The sequence below is a fragment of the Nycticebus coucang genome, chromosome 2 (assembly GCF_027406575.1).
Source record: "Nycticebus coucang isolate mNycCou1 chromosome 2, mNycCou1.pri, whole genome shotgun sequence".
NCBI classification, from domain to species: domain Eukaryota; kingdom Metazoa; phylum Chordata; class Mammalia; order Primates; family Lorisidae; genus Nycticebus; species Nycticebus coucang.
In genome coordinates, this window is record NC_069781.1 from 114,572,391 (window position 1) to 114,596,157 (window position 23,767).

General features: G+C 50.8%; 2 protein-coding genes across 3 annotated transcripts; one reads left to right on the forward strand and one right to left on the reverse strand.

Annotated features, from left to right (window-relative positions):
• The first annotated feature begins 1,005 nt into the window (after positions 1–1,005).
• TMIGD2 (transmembrane and immunoglobulin domain containing 2) lies at positions 1,006–13,579 on the forward strand. Its single transcript, XM_053579734.1, has 5 exons — positions 1,006–1,074; positions 3,803–4,162; positions 12,623–12,664; positions 12,767–12,880; positions 13,136–13,579. The coding sequence occupies exons 1-5, from the start codon at positions 1,029–1,031 to the stop codon at positions 13,522–13,524; spliced, it is 951 nt and encodes a 316-aa protein (XP_053435709.1). The 5' UTR covers positions 1,006–1,028; the 3' UTR covers positions 13,525–13,579.
• Positions 13,580–14,621: 1,042 nt separating this feature from the next.
• Positions 14,622–22,919, reverse strand: SHD (Src homology 2 domain containing transforming protein D). 2 transcript variants are annotated; one of them, XM_053579747.1, is made up of 7 exons: positions 22,246–22,919; positions 21,528–21,990; positions 20,085–20,190; positions 19,815–20,003; positions 18,348–18,471; positions 16,728–16,847; positions 14,622–14,899 (listed from the first exon to the last, which is right to left on the reverse strand). In XM_053579747.1, the coding sequence occupies exons 2-7, from the start codon at positions 21,855–21,857 to the stop codon at positions 14,713–14,715; spliced, it is 1,056 nt and encodes a 351-aa protein (XP_053435722.1). In that variant the 5' UTR covers positions 21,858–21,990; positions 22,246–22,919; the 3' UTR covers positions 14,622–14,712. The 2 variants fall into 2 exon arrangements, with proteins under 2 accessions (XP_053435722.1, XP_053435716.1); XM_053579741.1 differs by having other exon boundaries at positions 21,528–22,919.
• Between the last annotated feature and the right edge of the window lie 848 nt (positions 22,920–23,767).

The window sequence follows — 23,767 nt, forward strand, 5'->3', positions numbered from 1 at the left end:
CAATTGAACTTCTATACATCCTACAAAGCCTCAGGCTTTAACATCTCCAGAAGCTTCCCTGCCAGAGTACACAGGGCTAAAAATGTCTGTGTCAAGCTCTGTTTCCCTCATCAGGCTGGAAGGGCCTGGGGCTGAATCTATTCAGGGTCATCAGCATTGCCCCTCAGCAAAGGGGGGGGGGATGGTGGACCTTCAGGTAGTGGGTAGGGGATGCTGGGAGGCTGTGTTTGTCTGCGGGCTTAGGTGCCGGCAGAGCTCCACCACAGGGCTGCTCTGTGGTTGGGAGGAAGACCCTGGAGGATGTAGACCTTCTCAGTTTGGAGTGAAACGAGTTCAGTCTGCGGTTGGGTATGAGACACTGAGGTCTCTGAGTCTTCCACCTCCTCACTGGAGGCATTACAGACAGGGGTAGTGAGGCGGCAGGAAGCTGAGAGGAACCCCAGAGCCTAGGTCCCTCAACTGAAGGGTCCCAAGCTTCTCCCCAGGCTCATGGGGCAGGAGGACACCCACCTATACTGTAGTTAGACCTAAAGTCCTCAGTAGAAATCCACTCTTCTGAACCTCAAGGGAAGACATTTTGGGGGCAAATTGATTGCGGTATGGATCTGTTCATTTAATCTACCCACCAATCAGGCCTCTGTAGCCAGCCCCTCCCCACCCCAGAACACCTGCTCCTCCACTCTGTCCACCACCCATGCACAGATATGTTTATGTAGAGCCTTCCAGAAAAGATTTCCCCTCAGTGGGACACACTTTCTCCTCCCCATCACCATTTAGGTATGCACACTGCCTTTCGGATTAAAAACACTGGGGAAACTGAGGCACAGGGTGGCAGGAAGTGGAGCCCCAGTGTGGGGCCCTTGATGTCTGTCCTGGCTCCGGGCAGTGGTGGGGTGGTGGTGTCACACCTGCCTCTGCAGCAGCAGGGGGAGGGGTGGGAGGGTGGAGATTGTGGCAGGAAGTCTCTCAAATGGGAGGGGTTGGGGAGGCTGGGCTCCAGCTGGGAGTTGGATCCTGGTGGGCCAGGGATGGGGTCCCTGGGCACAGCACTGTGCCTCCTGGTGCAGCTCTGGGGTGAGTACTTGGGCCTCTTTCCCCTCCATAAACCTTTCCTGTTGCCACCCCTGCTACCTGGCCCCCTCCTAATCAGGGGCACCGCTGAACTTCATTTTCTCTGCCCTGCCATATGGGGCCAGTCTCCCTCTTAACACTCAGAACCTTATGGGGTTGGAGGATTCAGAATTTTTTTCTTATTTTTGGTAGAAATGGGTTTGGGGTCATGCGGAGTTGCCCAGGCTAGTCTCAAACTATTGGTCTCAAGTGATCCTCCAGCCTCCTTCTCCCAAAGCACTGGGATTACAGGTGTAAACTACTGTGCTCAGCCAAGCTTTTCTCTATCTATTTCCCCAATGCACTGGGCTTCATCCCACCTCCACACATTTGCATTTGCTGTTCTAGCTCCCTAGTATCATTTGCTGCATCTCAAATGCCAGGAAATTGACAAGACCTTACCTTCTGGGGGATATAGCAGGCACCTCAGACGCATCATGGCCAAAAGCAAACTCTTTCTTGCTCCTCCTGTGGGTCCTCTCTCAGCTTCTGGATCTTGGCCAAAGGCCACCACTGTTCACCCCATCCTCCAGTGAAAACCTAAGGATATTCCATCATTTCTCTTTTTTTGTCCCCCAGTTCCAGCCACTTGCACTTCTGAGGGAAAACTTCAAAATCCTTCAATGGGTTATGACCATACCCCATCCTTCCCCAGTCTATACCCCATCACTGCTCTCTGGACAGTGCAGTTGCTCTTCCCCGGTTTCCCAGCTCCTGCCCTTGAACCTCTACCTCTGTAGGGTGTTCTCACGAATGGCAGTCAGGCAGTTCATTATATTTAAACTTAAACTGGGCCAGGTATGGTGGCTCAGGCCTGTAATCCTAGCACTCTGGGAGGCCGATCCAGGAGGATTCCTTGAGTTCAGGAGTTCGAGATCAGCTTAAACAAAAGCGAGAACCTGAAGATAAAAGAGAAAAATTAGCTGGCTGTCTGGAGAATGCCTCTAGCCCCAGCTACTCAGGAGGCTGAGGCAAGAGAATCACTGAGCCTAGGAGTTTGAGTTTGCATTTGGCCGTGATGAGGCCACTGCACTGTACTCGGAGGACAAAGCAAGACTCTGTGTTCAGGGAGGTGCCTATGGCTCAAGGAGTAGGGCGCCAGCCCCATATACTGGGGGTGGTGGATTCAAGCTCGGCCCCAGCCAAAACTGAATAAAAAAAAAAAAAAGAAAAAGAAGACAGCCTGTAATAAAATCTTAAAAAAAAAGACTGTTTTCAGAAAACAAAAATGTAAATTGTACCACGTTTTTTCCCTGCTCCCTCAGTTTCCTATCCCACTTAGTTTAAAAGGTAAACCTGTATATCCCCACCTCCCCACCCAACCCCCACAGCCCACAAGACTCTGCACAACCTCCTTGTCTCCTCCCTAACTTACCCTCCTCCCTCTTTTCCCCACTCACTCTGCTCTAGCCACATTGATCTCCTCAAGGCTCCTGCAACATATCAGGCGCAGTTCTGTCTCAGGGCCTTTGCACGGGTTGTGCCCTCTGCCTTGGACACTCTTCCTCAGTACCTTCCCTTCCACACTACCTTTTACCTTTTACCATTCAGATCCCCGTTCAAACATTACCACCTCAGAGAGGCCTTCCCTAACCACCCCATCTCTCTCTTTCTCTTTTCTTCTTTTTTTTTTTTTGTAGAGACAAAGTCTCACTTTTTGGCCCTCGGTAGAGTGCCGTGGCATCACATAGCTCACAGCAACCTCCAACTCCTGGGCTTAAGCGATTCTCTTGCCTCAGCCTCCCAAGTAGCTGGGACTACAGGCGCCCGCCACAACGCCCGGCTATTTTTTGGTTGCAGTTTGGCCGGGGCCGGGTTTGAACCCTCCACCCTCAGTATATGGGACCGGCGCCTTACGGACTGAGCCACAGGCGTCTCTCTTTTCTTCTTTTTTTTTTTTTTTGAGACAGAGTCTTGCTCTATCACCCAGACTGGATTGCTATATTACCCAGGCTGGAGTGAATAAGATTGATCAGGGCTCGTTGCAGCTTGGAAATCCTGGGGTCAGGCAATCTTCCTGCCTCAGTCTCCCCAAGTGCTGAGATTACAGGTGCACCAGCCAAAGGCAGGGATTTTTGTCTGTTTTGGTCACCATTGTGTCCACCAAACCCAGCCCAGGGCCTGGTACACACTAGTGGTATTTATGTCACTGAGAGATGGAGTTCATCTAAAAATTCCATATGAGAGGCTGGGAGAGGTGGCTCACACCTGTAATCCCAGCACTTGGGAGGCCAAGGTGGATGGATTGCCTGAGCTCACAGGTTCGAGACCAGCGTGAGCCAGAGCCAGACCCCCATCTCTAAAATATAGCCAGGTGTTGTGGCAAATGCCTGTAGTCCCAGCTACCTGGGAGGCTGAGGCAAGTGGATCACTTGAACCCAAGAGTTTGAGATTGCTGTGAGCTAAGATGCCACAGCCTCTACCAAGGGTGACCATTGAGACTCTGTCTAATAAAAGAAAAAATTCCATATGAGCTTAATGAGTTATGCCCATTTTACAGATAGGGGTCACAGAGCCTCAGCACAAAGTGACCTCATAAAGATCATACATACTGTGAGGTTTCAAACTTTCTACAGGCTCAGCAGGGAGTGAGTCTCTCTCTCTCTCTCTCACACACACACACACACACACACACACACACACTCGTACCCACAAACTAAGCAAGTTTTTACCCATCTCTTCTGTCCTACAGTCTTGCAAGGAGCCACAAGCCTATGTGTGCAGCAAGAACCCAAGTTGCTGCGGGTACAACAAGGCACTCAGGCAACCCTGACATGCCGAGTGACACAGGCCCAGGCCTGGGAACAACTCCGTGTTGGGTGGACAAAGGACGGCGACATCTTATGTGAGCCATACATCACCAATGACAGCCTAAGCATGGTGGCCTGTGGGCCCCGGGGCCAACTGTCCTGGGAGGCTCCTGGAGTTCTTACTCTGTGGCTGGACCTCGTAAGCCCCAGTGACAGTGGGGACTATGTGTGCTGGGTGGTCATGGAGATTCCTGAGTTGGACCAGGCTGATGGCAATGGGACACAGCTTCTGGTAGATACAGGTATGACAGCAAATAGATAGGGAGATGGAATAAGGAAGAGTCTAGAATCTTAAGACTTTTGAATCTCTAAGCTGGTCATTGTGGTACATACCCGTAGACTCAGCTACTCTGGAGGCTGAGATAGGAGTATTTTGAAAGCCTGGGAATTTGAAGTTTCTGTGACCTATGATGATGCCATTGTACTCTAGCCTGGGTGACAGAGCAAGACACTGTCTCAAAAAAAGGGGTGGGGGGGCTGGGCACCGTGGCTCACACCTATAATCCTAGCACTCTGGGAGGCCCAGGAGGGTGAACTGCCTGAGCTCAGGGGTTGGAGACCAGCCTAAGCAAAAGCAAGACGACCTTGTCTCTACTGAAAATAGAAAAACTGTGGCAAGAGGATCACCTGAGCCCAAGAGTGGGAGGCTGCTGTGAACTATGACACCATGGCACTCTACCCAGGGTAATAGCTTGAGACTCTGACTCAAAAAAAAAAAGTCTCTTGAATCTCAAACTCCTAGAAATTTAAAATTCTAAATTCTTCACATTAGACTCTTAGGACCAAGAATCCTTTAAAAAAGGATTTTTAGGTCTCTGCAACCTTGAGAACATCAAAGTCCGGAATCACGGAACCTGGTCTAGAACCTCTCATTCTAGCCTAGAGTTTGGTAAATTTTCTGGAAAAGTCCTCACAGTAAATATTTTCTGCCTTATGGACCACCTGGTCTCTGTTCCTATTACGCTACTCAGCCACTGTGGTGTGAAAGCAGCCATAAATAATGTAAATGAATCATGCTGATTTTTTCCAATAAACAGTGTTTAAAAACACAGGCAGTGGTCCAAATTTGGCCCATAGGCTGTAGTTTTCTGACCTCTGTTCCACAATATCACCATCATACAGATGCTTCTTTTATTTTTTAGACAGACTTTCACTTTGTTGCCCTCAGTAGAGGGCCACACGGCCTCACAGCTCACAGCAAACTCTAACACTTGGGCTCAAGCAATCCTCTTGCCACAGCCTCCCAAGTAGCTGGGACTACAGGTGCCTGCCACAATGCCCAGCTATTTTTTTGTTGTTGTTGCTGTTGTTTGTTTAGCAGGTCTGGGCCAGGTTTGAACCTACCAACCCTGGAGCATGTGGCCAGAGCCCTAACCACTAACGGGGTGCCCCTTTATGTTTTAATTTATTTTATTTTTTATTTGTTGAGACATGGTCTCACTCTGTCAGGATATATTATGTCTAGCTAAGTAGATTTTCACAACCTGAGTACACCCCTGCAACCACCTCTCAGCTCAAACATTATTTTTTTGTGACAGAGTCTCATTATGTTGCCCTTGGTAGAGTGCTGTGATGTCACAGCTCACACCAACCTCAAACTCTTGGGCTTAAGCAATTCTCTTACCTCAGCCTCCCAAGTAGCTAGAACTACAGGTGCCGACCACAATGCCCAGCTATTTGTTGTTGTTGCATTTGTCATTATTGTTTTAGCTGGCCCGGACCAGTTTCAAACCTGCCGGCTTCGGTGTATGTGGCCAGTACCATAACCACTGTGCTACGGGTACTCATATATTTTTGGAGACAGAGTCTCACTGTGTTGCCTGAGTAGAGTGTATATGTATATATATATATATGTATATATTTTGAGACAGCCTCACTCTGTTGCCCAGGCTAGAATACTGTGGTGTCAGCCTAGCTCACAGCACCCTCAGACTCTTAGATTCAAGTGATTCTCTTGCCTTAGCTTCCGTAGTAGCAGGGACTATAGGCAGCCACCTCAAGGCCTGGCTAATTTTTTTTTTCCTTTCTTTCTTTTTCTTTTCCTTTCCTTTTCTTTCTTTCATCAGACTCTCGCTTTGTCAAACTGCCAGGGTTGAGTGCTGGCATCATAGCTCACACCAATCTCAAACTCTTGGGCTTGCGCAATCCTCTTGCCTCAACCTCCTGAGTAGGTGGGACTACAGGCACCTGCCACAATGCCCAGCTAATTTTCCTCTTTTCAGTAAAGATGGGGTCTCACTGCTACTCTGGCTGGGCTTGAACACCTTAGCTCAAGCAGTCCTGCTGCCTTGGCCTCCCAAATTGCTAGGATTACAGGCATGAGACACTGGGCCGAGCCTTCAGCGTCTTAAATATTTTAAATAGAATGTTGGAATTTTGCAATCTCAGAATGCGTAGGAACAGAGAATTCTAGAATTCTCAAATCCAGAATTGAAAACCATTAACTCTTGGGCCAAGCATAGGGGCTCACACCTGTAATCCCAGCATTTTGGGAGGCTGAGGTTGAATCTCTTGAAGCCAGGAGTTCAAGACAAACTTGGGCAACATGGCGAGATCCTAGCCTCTACAAAAATTTAGCTGGGCTTGGTGGCTCATGCCTACAGTCCCAGCTACTTGGGAGGCTGAGGCAGGAGCATCACTTGAGCCCAGGAGTTCAAGTCTACAGTGAGCTAAGATCACACCACTGTACACCAGCCTGGGCAACAGAGCAGGGAGACCCAGTCTCTAAGGAAAAAAAGAAAGAAAGCCTTTCACTCTCAAAGCCAGAAAGACATTTCCAGATCAGCAAAGCCAGACATTCCAATTTACAGATGAGAAAGCTGAGTCCTAGAGAGGGCCAAGATGTGTTTAGTGCTGGACACAAGGCAGAGATGCAGCTCAGTTCTCCAGAGCCAGGCTCACACTCTCCTCCTACTCTGACAACCCCTTATAGGCCAAACCTGTGCAGGAGTGGGGGCCCCACCAACTCTGAGCTTGGTGGTTCCCGCTGGCCTTGGGTGCATGCCCAGTCCCCATCTGATAAGATAGAGCACCTAGTTCTCAGCCTGAGGAGATGCCCATTCCTCTCCAACTGGCAGGATCCTCCCACTGCCAGGGCACCTGCCTGCCTCAAGGGTGGTATGTTATGGCTGTTCTTCCTGCTCTCACACCCCTCCAATATCAAGGGAGCTAATTACCAATTAGCAAAGGCGGAGGAGTGGAGGCTCCAGGCTGTGCACTGGCAGCTGCTGGGGAGAAGGGAGCTGGCTCTGGTCCAGCTCTATACAGCTGGCTTCCCCATCACCTCCCTCCCACCCCCATCCCTGGAACAGCAGCAGGCAGCCTCTAGGGACCACCTCCCATCTCAGAAGCTGCAAATGAAGGCATTGTGAGTGCTGGACCCTTCTTGGTCACAGCATTCAGAGTCTTTGGCTGGGGTTCATGTAAGTTACACAGACTGAATTCAAACCTCCCTGTTATTTACTTGCTGTGTGACCTTGGGCATGTAGCTTGAGTTCTCTGTGTCTGTTGGCTCAGCTGTCAAAACATTGCTAATAGTGCTTTCCTCACCAGATCGGGTGAATTCAGAGTGATTATAAGGTGGCACACACCTGTAATCCTAACACTCTGGGTGGCCGAGGCAGGTGGAGTGCTTGAGCTCAGGAGTTCATGACCAGGCTGAGCAAGAGTAAGACACCACCTCTACTGAAAATAGTAAAAACTAGCCAGACATCGTGGCAGGCACCTGTAGTCCCAGCTACTGGGGAAATTGAGCAAAGAGGATATTTTTTTTGGTAGAATGTTGTGGTGTGGCATCACAGCTCATAGCAACCTCAACCTCTCTTGGCTCATGAGATTCTCTTGCCTCAGCCTCCCAAGTAGCTGGGACTATAGGTGCCCATCACAACACTCGGCTATTTTTTTGTTTTGTTTTGTTTTCACCCGGCTATTTTTAAAGACAGAATCTCGCTCTGGCTCAGGCTGGTCTTGAACTCATGAGCTCAAGCGATCTGTCTGCTCTGGCCTCCTAAAGTGCTAGTATTGCAGGCGTGAGCCACTGCACCCGGCCTGTAAGAGGATCTCTTGAGCCCAAGAGAACAAGGCTGCTATGAGCTACGGTGATGCCACAGCACTCTACCTAGGATAACAGTGAGACTCTGTCTCAAAAGAAAAAAAAACAAACTTAAAAATGGGGAAAAGATATGAATAGACACTTCTGCAAAGAAGGTATGCAAATAGCTGATAAGCACATGGAAAGATACTCAACATTATTTGTTATTAGAAAAATGCAAACCTGGCTCAGCACCTGTAGCTTAAGCGGCTAAGGCGCCAGCCACATACACCAGAGCTGGTGGGTTCGAAACTGGCCCGGGCTTGCCAAACAATGACAACTACAACCAAAAAATAGCCAGGCATTGTGGCGGGCACCTATGGTCCCAGCTACTTGGGAGGCTGAGTCAAGAGAATCGCTTCAGCGCAGGAGTTGGAGGTTGCTGTGAGCTGTGACACCACTGCACTCTACCCAGGGCGATAGCTTGAGGCTCTGTCTCAAAAAAAAAAAAAAAAAAATAGACAAGAAAAAGGAAAAGAAAAGAAAAATGCAAACCCGTGGCGGTGTCTTGTGGCTCAGTAAGTAGGGCGCCGGCTCCATATACCGAGGGTGGCAGGTTCAAACCCAGCCCTGGCCAAACTGCAACAAAAAATAACCAGGTGTTGTGGCAGGCGCGTGTAGTCCCAGCTACTAGGGAGGCTAAGGCAAGAGAATTGCCTAAGCACAGGAGTTGGAGGTAGCTGTGAGCTATGATGGCATGGCACTCTACCCAGGGCAACAAAGTGAGACTGTCTCTAAAAAAAAAAAGAGGGGCGGCGCCTGTGGCTCAAGGAGTAGGGCGCCGGTCCCATATGCCAGAGGTGGTGGGTTCAAACCCAGCCCCGGCCAAAAAAAAGAAAAATGCAAGCCCAAACCACAGTGAGATACAACTGCATACTTTCTAGGATAGGTTTTTTTTTTTTTTATTGTTGGGGATTCATAGGATAGGTTGTTTTTTTTGTTTTTTTGTTTTTTTTTTGTAGAGACAGAGTTTCACTTTATTGCCCTTGGTAGGGTGCCATGGCGTCACACAGCTCACAGCAACCTCCAACTCCTGGGCTTAGGCGATTCTCCTGCCTCAGCCTCCCGAGTAGCTGGGACTACAGGCGTGTTTTTTGTTTTTTGAGACAGTCTCAAGCTGTTGCCCTGGGTAGAGTGCCATGGCGCTGCAGCGATGGCTTAACTCTTGGGCTTAAGCAATTCTCTTGCCTCAGCCTCCCAAGTAGCTGGGACTACAGGTGCCCACCACAATGCCCACCTATTTGTTGTTGTTGTTGTTGCAGTTGTCATTGTTTTAGCTGGCCCAGGCCAGTTCGAACCCGCCAGCCTCAGTGTCCCTGGCGCCCTACCCACGGAGCTATAGGCGCTGCCCTAGGTTTATTTTTTTTTATTTATTTATTTTTTTGTAGAGACAGAGTCTCACTGTACCGCCCTCGGGTAGAGTGCCGTGGCGTCACACGACTCACAGCAACCTCTAACTCTTGGGCTCACGCGATTCTCTTGCCTCAGCCTCCCAAGCAGCTGGGACTACAGGCGCCCGCCACAACGCCCGGCTATTTTTTTGTTGCAGTTTGGCCGGGGCTGGGTTTGAACCCGCCACCCTCAGCATATGGGGCCAGCGCCCTACTCACTGAGCCACAGGCGCCGCCCTTATTTTTTTTTTAATTGAAAAATAAGGCCGGGCTTGGTGGCTCACACCTATAATCCTAGCACTCTGGTAGGCGAAGACTGGTGGATTACTTGTGCTCAGGAGTTCAAGACCAGCCCGAGCAAGAGCAAGACTCCATCTCTACTAAAAATTGAAAAATTAGCCAGGCATTGTGATGGGCTCCTCTATCCACATACTTAAGAGCAGGCGTCCTCAAACGTTTTAAACAGGGTGCCAATTCACTGTCCCTCAGACTGTTGGAGGGCCGGACTATAGTTTAAAAAAAAAAAACTATGAACAAATTCCTATGCACACTGCACATATCTTATTTTGAAGTAAAAAACAAATCGGGAACAAATACAATTCACACCGCTTCATGTGGCCCGCGGGCCGCAGTTTGAGGACGCCTACCTAAGAGGCTGAGACAAGAGGATCGCTTGAACCCAGGAGTTTGAATTTGCTGTGAACTATGATGACACCATGGCATTCAGGCCCGGGGTAACAGAGGGAGACTCTCTTTTCAAAAAACAACAAATGAAAAACAAAACAAACAAAAAAAACACAATAGGATGGTTATATATATCTAAAGTGCTTAGTACAGGGCCTAGGACATAGTGAGCGTTCAATGTACATGAGTTGTTCTTTCCATGTCTGTGATGCTGATTATTCAGCAAGACACAAATGTTCAGTTCAGGTGAGGTGGCTCACACCTGTAGTCCTAGCACTCTGGTCGGCCAAGGTGGGTAGATTGCCTGAGCTCACAGATTTGAGACCAGCCTGAGCCAGAGCAAGACCTTGTTTCTAAAATAGCTGAGTGTTGGCAGGTACCTGTAGTCCCAGCTACTTGGGAGGCTGAGGCAAGAGAATCTCTGGAGCCCAAGAGTTTGAGGTTGCTGTGAGCTATGATGCCACAGCACTCTAGGTGAGAAAGTGAGACTCTGTCTCAAGAAAAAAAAAAAAGACACAAATATTCAGACTGGTGGAAACATACTTTTTTCTTTTCTTTCTTTTTTTTTTTTTTTTTTGAGACAGTGTCTCAAGCTGTTGCCCTGGGTGGAGTGCTGTGGCGTCACAGCTCACAGCAACCTCCAGCTCTTGGGCTTAAGTGATTCTTTTGCCTCAGCCTCCCAAGTAGCTGGGACTACAGGTGACTGCCACAAGGCCCGAATATTTTTTTCCTGTTGTTTATTGCAGTTGTCGTTGTTGTTGTTTTTTTTTAATCTGGCCCAGGCTGGATTCAAACCCGCCAGCCTTGGTGTATGTGGCTAGCGCCCTAACCACCGAGCTATGGGCGCCATCTGTGCTGTTTTCTAAAATAGGGAAGAAGGTCCAGTGCAGTGGCTCATGCCTATAATCCTAGCACTCTGGAAGGCTGAGGCAGGTGGATTGCTTTTGCTCAGGAGTTTGAGACCAGAGCAAGAGTGAGAGACTTTGAGCAAGAGTGAGACATCATCTCTATTGAAAATACAAAAATTAGCTGGGCATGTGGCTGGTGCCTGTAGTCCCAGCTACTCAGGAGACTGAGCCAAGAAGATTGCTTAGGCCCAAGAGTTTGAGATTACTGCGATTTATGATGATGCCATAGCACTCTACCCAGGGTGACAGAGTGAGACTCCGTCTCAAAAAAAAGTAAGTAAAATAAAGTAATAAAACAGGGTGGGAGGTGGAGGCTGAAGTGAGCAAGACCTTTGTTCAAAACTCATCCCTGGGGCGCCAGCCCCATATACCGAGGGTGGCAGGTTCAAACCCGGCCCCAGCCAAATTGCACCAAAAATAGAGCCGGGCGTTGTGGCGGGCGCCTATAGTCCCAGCTACTCAGGAGGCTGAGGCAAGAGAATCGCCTAAGCCCAGAAGTTGGAGGTTGCTGTGAGCTGTGTGATGCCATGGCACTCTACCGAGGGCAATAAAGTGAGACTCTTTTTCTACAAAAAAAACACAAACATCCCTGGCCAGGCAATCACACCTGTAATCCTATCACTCTGGGAGGCTGAGGCAGGGGAATTGCTTGAGCTCAGAAGTTTGAGACCAACTTGAGCAAGGGTGAGACCCCATCTCTAAAATAGCCAGGTATTGTGGTGGCCACGTGTAGGCCCAGCTACTCAGGAGACTGAGACAAGAGGATCACCATGGCACTCAACCCCAGGGCAACTTTGTCAAAAAAAAAAAAAAGGGGCGGTGCCTGTGGCTCAAAGGAGTAGGGCACGGGCCCCATATACCAGAGGTGGCGAGTTCAAACCAGGCCCTGGCCAAAAACTGCAAAAACTGCAAAAAAACCCCAAAAAACCCACCTCATCTCTGCTGCTTCCTGGGTGTGGGACCCCAAGCAAGTGAGTTACACTGTCTGAACCTCATTTTCCCCACCCGAAAAATGGATTTGATACAGACTAGAGGCTCAATAATCAGGAGACATAGCCAGGTGCTTATAATCCCAGCACTCTGGAAGGCTTAGGCAGGAGGATCAGTTGAGGCCAGGAGTTCAAGACCAGCTGGGCAACATAACAAGAACCCTGTCTTGAAAGAAAGAAAAAGAAAAAAGAAAAGAAGGAAGGAAGAAGGAAAGAGAGAAAGAAAAAAAAATGAAAGAAAGAAGGAAAGGACAGTAGAAAAGAAAATAGCTGGGAGTGGTGGCACATGGCTATAGGCCCAGCTGCTTGGGAAGATCACTTGAGCCTAGTTAGGTAGTGGCTGCAGTGAACCATGATCACACAACCACACTCCAGACTGGGCAATATGTGAGACCCTATCTCTAAAACAACTCTCCAAACCGCCTCCCCAAAAGCCAGTACACAATTATTCCACAGCCCAATAAGATACGAATGGTGAGCCCCATTTTTCAGAAGAGGTAACTGAGATTCAGAGTGAACACCTGCCTGAAGTCACGCACGCTAGACGAACGAGAACACTGAGATCCCATAGCGGGTGAGAGGAGGCTCTAACCTTGGAGGGTGCAGGAGACTGGACTTGACAAAGATTTCTTCTACGCAGATGACCCCACGCTGGACAGGAATCCTACCTCCAGCCTCCCAGGTGAGCCCTACTCGCGTATCCCTCCCTCAGGACACCCATCCTCACCCCGCACTTTGTGCACCCCTCCCGCTGACACCGTGTTCTCCCTCATCTCCACCCCAGGACTGCTCTTTGTGCTGCTGATGGTGGGGGCCGTGGCCGTGGCCTCAGTCGTGCTGGGAGCCGGGGTCTGGAACTGCCGCCGGCACTGGGGAAAAGACTCAGGCGACCGCCGAGGTAAGCGCGCCGAGGTCGGATGGGCTTTCCCGCGGGCGACCTCTCGTGGCGGATACAGAAACTGCAGCAGGTTGTCTTTGATGGACCGCAGCCTCTGCCCCCGGCAACCCCATCTGGTCTTGGGAAGGTGGGCTTCAGGGGGATGGAGAAGGCTGGCCCATATACTCATCTTTTTGAAGAAATAGAACCAAAGGGCCCAGGGGTGGGTCGGAGAGTAACCGGCTTTCTCAAATGACGGTTCTCCTCTCCTCCTAGGAAACCCATTGTACAGCAATGTACTATATCGGCCCCATGGGGCCCCAAAGAATGAGGACGGGCATGGAGACGGGAAGGTGCTGGACATCCCCAGAGGGCACCAGAAAGGCCAGAGAATCTATTCAATCTCTTTTCCCCAGCCTGTCTCCCACCAGCCATTTCCAGCCACCAAACCTTGCCCCAGCCCCCAACCCAGTCACTATGTCTCCATGGTCAGCGTCTCCCACCAGCCATGTCCAGCCACCAAACCTTGCCCCAGCCCCCAACCCAGTCACTATGTCTCCATGGGCCCCTCTGGGCAGCCAAGGCCAAGAGGACTTCCTGAAAGAAGAGAGGAGTCAGAGACCCCGGAGAACCCAAAGGGGACTCCACCACCTGTGACTATGTGAAGATTGTAACTGCTTCCAAGGGAGGACAACAGTCCCATCCTGACGTCCCATCCTCATTTCTTTTTTTTTTTTTTTTTTTTGTAGAGACAGAGTCTCACTTTATGGCCCTCAGTAGAGTGCCGTGGCCTCACACAGCTCACAGCAACCTCCAACTCCTGGGCTTAAGGCAATTCTCTTGCCTCAGCCTCCCGAGTAGCTGGGACTACAGGCGCCCGCCACAACGCCCGGCTATTTTTTGGTTGCAGTTTGGCCGGGGCCGGGTTTGAACCCGCTACCCTCGGTATATGGGGCCGGCGCCTTACCGACTGAGCCATAGGCGCCGCCCAACCCATCCTCATTTCTATGAGGAAGGAGCCTCTTTCACCACCCCCAACATTCAATAAAGACTCACTCATGAAGAAAGTTGAGCTGGATTTTGTGGCAATTTTGGGGTGCTAAAGAGATTTGAGTGATCATCTGGGAATCTCAGAGCCCACTGGAGAAGCTCACTGTGGTGAGGGGGATCTGACAACTCCCCAGCTCCCTGCCTTGTTCTAGTAGGGACATGTTCAAGGGGCAGAAGAGTGGCCTCCAAGCAATGTCCCCACTGGAAGCCTCCCTGCCCCAGCAGGCATCTGGGGGTAAAGGAGGAGGGAGGAAGTTGGGGCTCCCTGGTGTTTACCAGCCCCTAGAGTCTGTTGCCTGACTTTCACCTTGAAGTGACACCAGCTGAGCCAGCCTCCCCTCCCCCACTTTTGCTGTTTTCATGGGGACAGATGTCTTTTCTGCAGATTAAGCAAAATGGGGCTGGCCTGAGCACCTCACCCTCCACCCTCAGTTTCTCCATCTTTATATATGTGGGTGTCTGCTGTCTGTGGGTTTTTATCTGTCTCTATGGCTCACTGTCTCTGGCTCTTGGAATTTTGGTCCCTCCCTATGTGAGATTCAGGCTCCAATCTCTATCCCTAAAATAAAGAGCTGGGGTTACCCTTACCCCTCTAAGGTTCTCATTTGCCCCATCATTCCTCTAAGGACCCCCCCCCCAATGCCCAACGGTGGTCATTTCACAGTGACACAGGTAGCAGGGACAGGGGCTCACCCAGAAAGGACACTTGAAACAGACAATAACTTATTTATTTTTCAGGCCAGAAGAGGGTTTTGAGACATGATTCTGAGACTTAGAGCCCAGAAGTCAGCAGAGGGTATCCATCAGGGGGTCTGCACAATGACTGGGTATAGCAGGGCCAGGTGCTCAGCGCCCTGCACTGGCAGTGGGCGAGAGCTGTAATGCAGGACCAGCTCAGGCACACTGGCAAAAGGCCCACTGTGCTGGCCCAGCACCACTTGGTTCTCTCTGGTCCACATGAACTTCAGATGCAGGAAGCCATGACTGCTCCTGGGAGAAAGAGGTCAAAGGGAGCATTGAACACTGAAGACCCACCCATGAACTCCATTACCCAGGGTCAGATGTGGGCATCCCCCTCAACATCTCTGATAAATAGTGCATTGGTGCTTATTGCCCCCTGGCAGAACTACCTTCCCAAGTCTGTCTACCAGGAAGGTTGGCTAGAGCAGAGCTTCCTCTCCTGGAACAGGGATGGGATTGCATTCCTCTGCAGGATGTAGAAGGATCAGGTGCCACCTCTCTAAAGCTTAGTTCTTAGTCCATTACATGGGACTGACCTGAAATTCTAGTGCAATCAGGAAGGGACCCTGATTCCTGAATCCTCCCCTGACTCCTACTCACGATGAGTTTCTACTGTCTCAGTTGGGTCTGAACCCTTCTTTCTATCTGAGATTATCTTTCTTTCTGTCACTGCCAGAGCACCTAAAATGGGGTTGGAACACAGTAGGGGATTAATTAATGTTTATTCAATGAAAAGACAGATCATAGTGGCTAGGAGCCTCCAGGGTCTCTCTTGAGTCACTCCAGCAACTCCCAGACTCACTCCACTTTCTCTTCAAACTTTCTGATCGCTTGTACTACCTTTCCTGCACCTCTACTAGTCAACCCCTGTCTCTTTAGTTCCATCTCTGGTGGACAGAATGACCTAGAGCCTTGGGATCATTTTATCATCATTATTAACATTAATTAAGCATTTCCTGTTTCCCCAGCACTGTTCTCAACATTTTTTTCACCTATTGTTATCATTTAATAATTGTACTACCAAACAGGAAGTGGATGCTATTATTATCCTCATTTTATTTTTTTTATTTTTTATTTTTTTTGGCCGGGGCTGGGTTTGAACCCGCCACCTCCAGCATATGGGACCGGCACCCTACTCCTTGAGCCACAGGCACCGCCCTATTATCCTCATTTTATAGATAAGGGAAGGGAGGCCCAAAGAGGTTGAGTAACTTAGCCAAGGTCACATACTTAGAAAGTGATGGCGTCAGGATTCAAACCTGCCTCCAAAGCCCTATTCTAAACTTGTTCTTTTAGATCTTGCAGAGAGACACATAGTAGAATCTTAGCAGCAGTTTATCATTAGAAACACTTAGAATCGTAGGGACAGGGCGGCGCCTGTGGCTCAAGGAGTAGGGCGCCGGTCCCATATGCCGGAGATGGCGGGTTCAAACCCAGCCCCGGCCAAAAAAAAAAAAAAAGAATCGTAGGGACAGAAGCACATTAAAAATAGGGTCTTGAGTAGGGCGCCAGCCACATACACCAAGGATGGTGGGTTCGAACCTGGTGCGGGCCAGCTAAAACAATGACAACTGCAACAACAAAATAGCCAGGTATCGTGGCGGGCGCCTGTAGTCCCAGCTACTTGGGAGGCTGAGGCAAGAGAATCGCTTAAGCCCAAGAGTTTGAGGTTGCTGTGAGCTGTGACGTCACAGCACTCTACCCAGGGTGACCTGACAGCTTGAGACTGTCAAAAAACAACAACAACAAAAAAAACCTATGAGATTCTAGCTTCAGACAGACACGAATGGACATTCTTTAACTTTTGGAACCTTGTACACCTAATTCCTTATCTTACTCCAGTCCTGGATCTCCTGTATGGCTTCCATTCCATCTTCTTGTATGCCTCTGATGACATGGAGCTCTTTTTAGTGGCCTCCCTGGAAGCCCCGCCTCTGGTCTTGGAAGCCCCACCCACTGGCTCCAAAGCACGGCCCATGGTTGCTGGAGCCACGCCTCTCTGTTACCACTGAATTAATCCGAAAGTAAGATGCATGCAATCCTGTGACCCTCTGTCCCTGTGAGGCTGGGGTCTCACCTGAGGGACAGGGAGCAGTCTTGGGGACTGGTCTCACTCAGCCGCACGAGATAGCTGCCTTCCTTGCAGAGCGATAGAAGGTTCTCAGCATCTGCCCGGTTCAGCGGGCCATGAAACCACCTAGGGGGTAGGTGGGTGCACACATCTCACGAAAGGCCATTCCCTTCAAACACACCCTGGCGTCTTTCAGGTCCATGCACAGCCAGTACAAGAGCTTGTGACATCCAGGCCAATAAACCAGAGAAATTCCCTTGGATTTTTCAAGAGGAACCTGGTTTCCCAGCAGACATGGTTGTCCTGGGGGTGGGGTGGAGCTGAGCCCAAATCAAAGAGGGAGCTGCTACCTCCAATTCATCATGTACACCTGAACATGATGTTTACACCTACCTGGCTGGGTCCCCAAGTGTTATCAGCACCTCTCCCTACTCCCTGAACTCCAATCACTTTTTTTTTTTTTTTGAGACAGAGCCTCAAGCTGTCATCCTGGATAGAGTGCCATGGCATCACAGCTGACAGCAACCTCCAACTCCTGGGCTCCAGCGATTCTCCTGCCTCCACCTCCCAAGTAGCTGGGACTACAGGCACTCGCCACAACGCCTGGCTATTTTTTGTTTGCAGCCACCATTGTTGTTTGGTGGGCCTGGGCTGGATTTGAACCCGCCATCTCAGGTGTATGTGGCTGGTGCCTTAGCCACATGAGCCACAGGTGCCCAGCCTCCAATCACTTTCTTGAATTATGTTACATCCTATATCCCCACCCACCTGTACCATTCTTTTTTTTTTTTTTCTTTTTCTGTTGCCCCAGGCTAGCTAACAGCAACCTCAAATTTTTGGGCTCAAGTGATCCTTCTCCCTCATCCTCCTGAGTAGCTGGGACTACAGGAGCCTGCCACTACACCCAGCTAGTTTTTCTATTTTTAGTAGAGATGGGATGTCACCCTTGTTCAGGCTGGTCTCAAACTCCTGAGTTCAAGCAATCCACACCCCTCAGCTTCTCAGAGTTCTGGGATTACAGTCATGAGCCACCATGCCTGGCCACCTGTATGTACCATTCTTTTTGGCTGAGGCCGGGCTTGAACCCGCCAACCCTGGTATGTGGGGCTGGTGCCCTACTCCTTGAGCCACACATGCTGCCCTGTATGTACCATTCTTTAATGTTTTTCTTTAATCTGCTCAAAGAGAGGTGAGCACTTGCCAGCAAGTTGTCAAGGACAAAGGCACACCAGAGACTTTGTTGTTGTCTGTATTGAAATAAAACTGAAAATAAGATAAATGTTGCATCCTGTACCTTAGTGTTAAAATAGTTCTGGATTGTCCAGAGTCATTGGGAATGACAGTGATAACATGGGCTGGACCCAATCCCTCAAGGATAGGGCAAGATTTTGAACCAGATACCAGTGGGAAAGGGACCCCATCTGACTCTGCTGTGTATCTAGCCTACACAGCAGGTGCTGGAACCCAGTAAAGATTAGTTGAAGATGTGAATGAAGTGAATGAATGAATCAAAGTCTTCCAGTTCCTCTAGTCCTGGGAGGGAAAGAAAAAACGTTTGCCGGATAATTTGGACTCCATAGATGGAGAGATTCAAGGGGCTTTTCCACCTTCAGCTTCCCCACTCACGGCTGTTTCTCCAGGGGCAGGGTCGGGTCCACACGCTCTGCGGGCTGGGAGCTCCTGGGTGGGGGTCTCCGAAGCTCCTTGGCTGAGGCTGGGGTCCTTTCCCACTCGGCACTGTCAAACTGCACTGCAGTGGGAGGGTTAGAGGGGGAAAGGGTTAAGTCCAGCCTACTTTGTGGGAGTGGGCCAAAGGTAAATCAATGGAATTTCAGAGGAAGGCTGTGCCAGTTTTGGAGCAACCTATCAGTGCCCACAGAGGAGGGGCTGGGTTTAAGGCAGGGGCAGGATTGGCATATGAACAACCAAATGGCCGTCAGAAGAAAGGGGTGTGGTCATTTATAAATTGTGCTGCCATGAAAAGGGCAGGGATGTGTCATGAGCTACAAATCAGAAAGCAGGAGGCGTGGCTAGAGGAGTAGATTAGAGGTTTCCAAGCAGGGGCCACTGCTCCTGAATTCCCTTCTGGCCATTATGAAGCTAGAAAATTACCCTCAATACACAGACAGGTGGACCGAGGCACAGAGCCCCAAATACCCTTTCAGTCATATAAACTTCTGGGGTAAAGTCGTAGTGGCATAACTTTTCCTGGTCTGAGTTATTTTATTTCTTAAAGCTGATGTTATCGGGCAGCGCCTGTGGCTCAGTGAGTAGGGCGCTGACCCCATACACCCAGGGTGGCGTGTTTGAACTGAGTCCTGGCCAAACTGCAACAACAACAACAAAAATATATAGCCAGGCATTGTGGCGGGCACCTGTAGTCCCAGCTAGTTGGGAGGCTGAGGCAAGAAAATCACCTAAGCGCAAGAGCTGGAGGTTGCTGTGAGCTGTGATGCCACGGCACTCTACCAGGGTGACAAAGTGAGACTCTGTCTCAAAAACAAACAAACAAACAAAAAACTGATGTTATCATCGTCCCCTTTACAGAATAGGAAACTATGATTCAGACGCTTGTCTGAGCTCACCCAATTCAGCTGGGAATTGATTTCAAGTCTATCTGACTGATAGCTATAAGAAATGTTGCCCTCCTATCCTCAAAGCTCCTGTGTCATTGAGCACTTTGTAGCAGTCACTTTACAAGCACTCTGTTCTGTAGGTACTATACTGATCCCCATTCTACAGATAATAGAATTGAGTGAGATTCAGGGAGGAAAAGTGACTGGTCCAAGGGACACAAACCCAGGGCTGGTCTGACACCACAGCCATATTCCTCCTGCTGCACTATGCTAAGCAGACTGGAGTAGGTTCCATCTCACTCTAAAAAGCATTTCTGTTTCCAAGGAAGATGCAAGTTCTCCTGGATGGAAGAATTTATAACTATCAGTCTTTTTCACTTTAGTGAGAATTAATTAACAAACTACCAAAGTGACAGGTGATTGCATTCTATGTTAAGTTGAAAGAGGAGGAACATGACCAGATGAAGAGATGGAGGGACAGGGTATTCAGAGGTTAGGATCTGGGTCAGAGAAGCACCTGCAAATGCCCTGGAGATGTGGTCTTTCTTCCACTCCCACGGCTGGTCATACTCATCTGCTGGTCGTTCATCTTCCTGGGGCAGCCGGCTCTGTCGAGGCCTATGTCCAGAAGGGGGCTCATCTTCTGACTCTTGGTCCTGCTCTTCATAAGGAGTATCATATAGCTGTACCCCTCTGCATGGCAGTTCTGGGAGGTCAAGGACATTGGTCAGTTTCCACTCCCACTTGGGCCAACCTTTAAACCATCCCCCAAGCCCTGCGCACTCACCACTTATGACCTGCTGCGCATCATAGGGCTCCATATAACCATCGTCTCGGGGTGGACAATGAGGCTGGGCATCGAAGGGGTCTGAATACTCAGTGTCAGCCTCCACCTGGGAAGATGAAGCAGGGAGGATAAAGTGCCTAGAGGGACCAAGCCTAGACCTAGATATCCCTGCTGGGTGATATTATATGCCTTGCCTGCCCACTCTGGGCCATCCGATACATCTCCAGATAGTTGTGTTTTTTTGGGGGGGGGGATGAGGGTGAAGGAGTCTACTTTGCCACTCTTTTTCTTTCTTTCTTTTTTTTTTTTTTTCAGTTTATGGCAAGGACTGGGTTATTTTTTTTTTTTTAATTTGGCCGGGGCTGGGTTTGAACCCACCACCTCCGGCGTATGGGACCGGCGCCCTACTCCTTGAGCCACAGGGGCTGCCCAAGGACTGGGTTTGAACCTGCCACCTCCGGCATATGGGGCCGGCGCCCTTCTCTTTGAGCCACAGGTGCCGCCTACTTTGCCACTCTTACAAGTGTTCCCAGACAGATTCAGCTTCCCTCTCCTGTTTCCCTTCCTGCCATTCTGATTCTCCCAACACGGGAGAACTGGTCTCCCTCCTTCAATCACTTTAATGTTTTCAGGTGCCAGCATTATTCTAAATGCTTTACATATTTTTTTTTTGTAATACCAACACTCTGTAAGTACATTATTATCTCCATTTTACAGATGAGGAAACCAAGGCACAAAGAGGGTAAATGATTCATGTAGGATCACACAGCTGGAAAGTGAGAGGCAGAGTTTGATCTCGAGTTCCTGCTTCCTCTTAGCTAACCACAATGACCCTGGACAGCCTCAGGGAACCCTCCTCAAATGCTTCTCTGACTACTGTTTTTGCTGAGATTTAGGCTTGACTCTCCAGTCTTCCTGAGAACATATTGACAGGCATTAGAGACAGGTTTAGGCTTGACCCTCCAGTCCTCCAGAGAACATATTGACAGGCATTAGAGACAGATCTGGGTTCAACTCTTAACAAGTTAGAAACCAGTGACCTTGGGTGAGTCACTTCTCTTCTGCAAGCATCAGTTTCCCCTTCTATAAAATGGGAGTCATACGCGCAAGAAGGGCAAAGACTCACGATGAGGGTGTTTAAGTGCCCAGCTGGGGAATAATGCCCTCAGATCTGTCTTAGGAAGATCCCACCAGCCACCAAGAGCAAGGGACACCATGGGGAGAGAGGATAGGCAGGTAGGGATGGCCAAGGAGCAGGAGGACAGAGGGACAAAGCAGGGGCCATCAGGGAGGCGGGAGGATGACTAGCATTATGCATGGAAAAGGGACAGATATCAAAGCCACCAAGCAGGTGGAGGACTCCGAAGTGTTTGTGAGATGCCCAAGCCCACTCCTGGGATCACACATAAAACAAGATCCAGAGCCCAGCTTGCCCCTTCCTACCTCATCTCCAGGGGCCAGCAGGCCACGCGCCTCCTCCGCGGGGCTGCCCAGCAAGGCCTTGGCTCTGGCCATGTCCGCTGCCTCCACCTTGATGAGCCGATGTTTGGGAGAGTCGTACTTGGTATCTCCTCCAGGGCCCTTGCAGTCTCCGGGGCCCGCAGGGTCAGGATCCAGGCGGCTCTCGGAGTCCTCATAGGGGTCTTCGAAATCCAGATTTTTTTGCGCGCGGTAGGCCCTCAGGATGTCGCTCTCGGTGTAGTCAGGGGTGGGCGGCTGCGGAGGGGGCCTCCGACCGCCAAAGCTAAGGTAGTCCCTTAGCCACTTGGCCATTTGGGCACGTATCACCCCAACCTGGCCACGGTCAGGCGGGGACCCATATACCCTTTCCCGGGCCCCCTTACCCAAAGAGAAGTAGAAAGAGATGAAGAAGAGGTAAGGAAGAAAGATCAGGTGTGCCCCGCAGCTGGGTTCCGCATAGATAAGGAGGAAAGAAGAGGTGGTAGACGGGGAGAAAAAGGAGAGAGAGGAGGGAGGAGGAAGGTCAGCTTAACCCAGTTTAGGAAGGACCTCAGGGGAAGGGGGCACGCCGCAGGGCCCTGAACGCCAAGCGCGGGAGCCAGGGCGAGGGGCATCGGCTAAAGCGCGCGGAATTTCCGCGGGCAGCGCAGTCAGGGTGCGCTGTTTGTCCGCCTGCCGTTTCCGGGAAGCTCCGGGATACCTTTTCTGGGGCCTGAGGTCGGGGACGCCCCCAGCCTCGCTTGGCCAGGACGCCTGGGTTCTCAGCGCAGCGGGTGGTCTTCTCCGGGGCGCTGGCACGGAGCGCAAAGTTGGGCTGCTGGGACCGTGACCTCGGCAGGGCGCATCCTTTGTTGCGCTCCTCTTGGCTTGGGAGGAAGTCCTAATCCCACTGCCCCAGCCCGGCCGCCGCGATCCGGCACCAGCCACCGGCACAAAGGGAAATAAAAACCTCCTCCAATTCCCCTTTAAGCTTTCGGAGCGACTTTACCGCCACCGCCGCCGCCGCCGCCGCCGGCGAGCGGCCTGGAGGTGGGACTTTGGGGAGGGGCGCGCAGGCGGACGCCCCAGTCCCCTCCAGCCCTGGGCTGTGTCTGGGGCAGTAGCGTCAAGGCTTCCCCGCCTCCCCCTCCTCTGCGTTCTCCGCCCCCTCCCCTCCCCCTGCGCTCCCCTCGGAGGTGACTGAGACCTTCAGCTGTTCTGGGGAGGGAGGGGGCCGCTGCCTGCGGAGGGAAGCGGGGGAGGCGGGACCGGGAGTCACCCGGGCAGAGCCCGCGGCAGCTGGACGCTGACCCGAAGGACCGAGATTGGCCGGAGCTAGCGAGGAACGCGGGAGGTGGGGACCGACAGGAACGACGCTGCTCCGGGGACAGCGAGCAGTGCCGGAGAGGAGAGGGGGAGAGGGAGGAGAGGAAGAAATTGTCCGGGAAATGGGGGGCTGGACTTGAACGCGACAAGGGGGTGGAATTGACCAATAGAGGGGGTGACAGTGACCACTATGGCGAGCTGAAATTGAACCAGTGTCTGGCGGCAAAACTGACCAGGAAATGGGGGTGTTGGAAATTGTTGGGGAGGTCACTGGCTAAAATTGATATTGACAATGAAAGGGAGGATGAGGATCTGGCTTCCCCTTTCCCAATTTCCCACCTCCCCAGGGAACTAATTGCACGGTGAGGGGAAGGGTGGGGGCAGCTGGCCAAAGGAAGGGAGATGGTATCTGTGTCTGGCGAAATGGCCTTAGCATCTGTCCCTTTGTGGCTTCTTGGGGCGGGTGGGGGGAGAGACAGGATCAGGGCCATAAGAGAGAAGGTTTTCACTGGTCCTGGCTGCCTATTGGCAGCTGCTGCTGTCTGGGGGGCCAGGAGAGAGAGGTTTGGTGGTTGAGAAAGGGAAAGGTGCTACCAGCTGATTCCAGGACAAAACCATTTTTTCTTTCCTCATAAGGGGGAGAGGGGCGGTCAGAAAGGATGAGATCCCAAATTCCCTTCTTGTGGCTCCCCCAGGTTGGACAGAGAGCTTACAGCCTAAAGGACAGGGAGAATCAGACACTGCAGTGACTGGCCCCCTGGCAGGAGAGCAGCAGGGCTGGAGACAAAGCTTGTCCCTCTCTTCATCTTGATTTCTTCATTTGAAAAGTGGTGTTTCTAATAGGAAGACCCACCCAGCCTCCTCGTTTTGTGGATGAGGAAACTGAGGCACAGAGAAGGGCTTGCTCAGAGCCACTC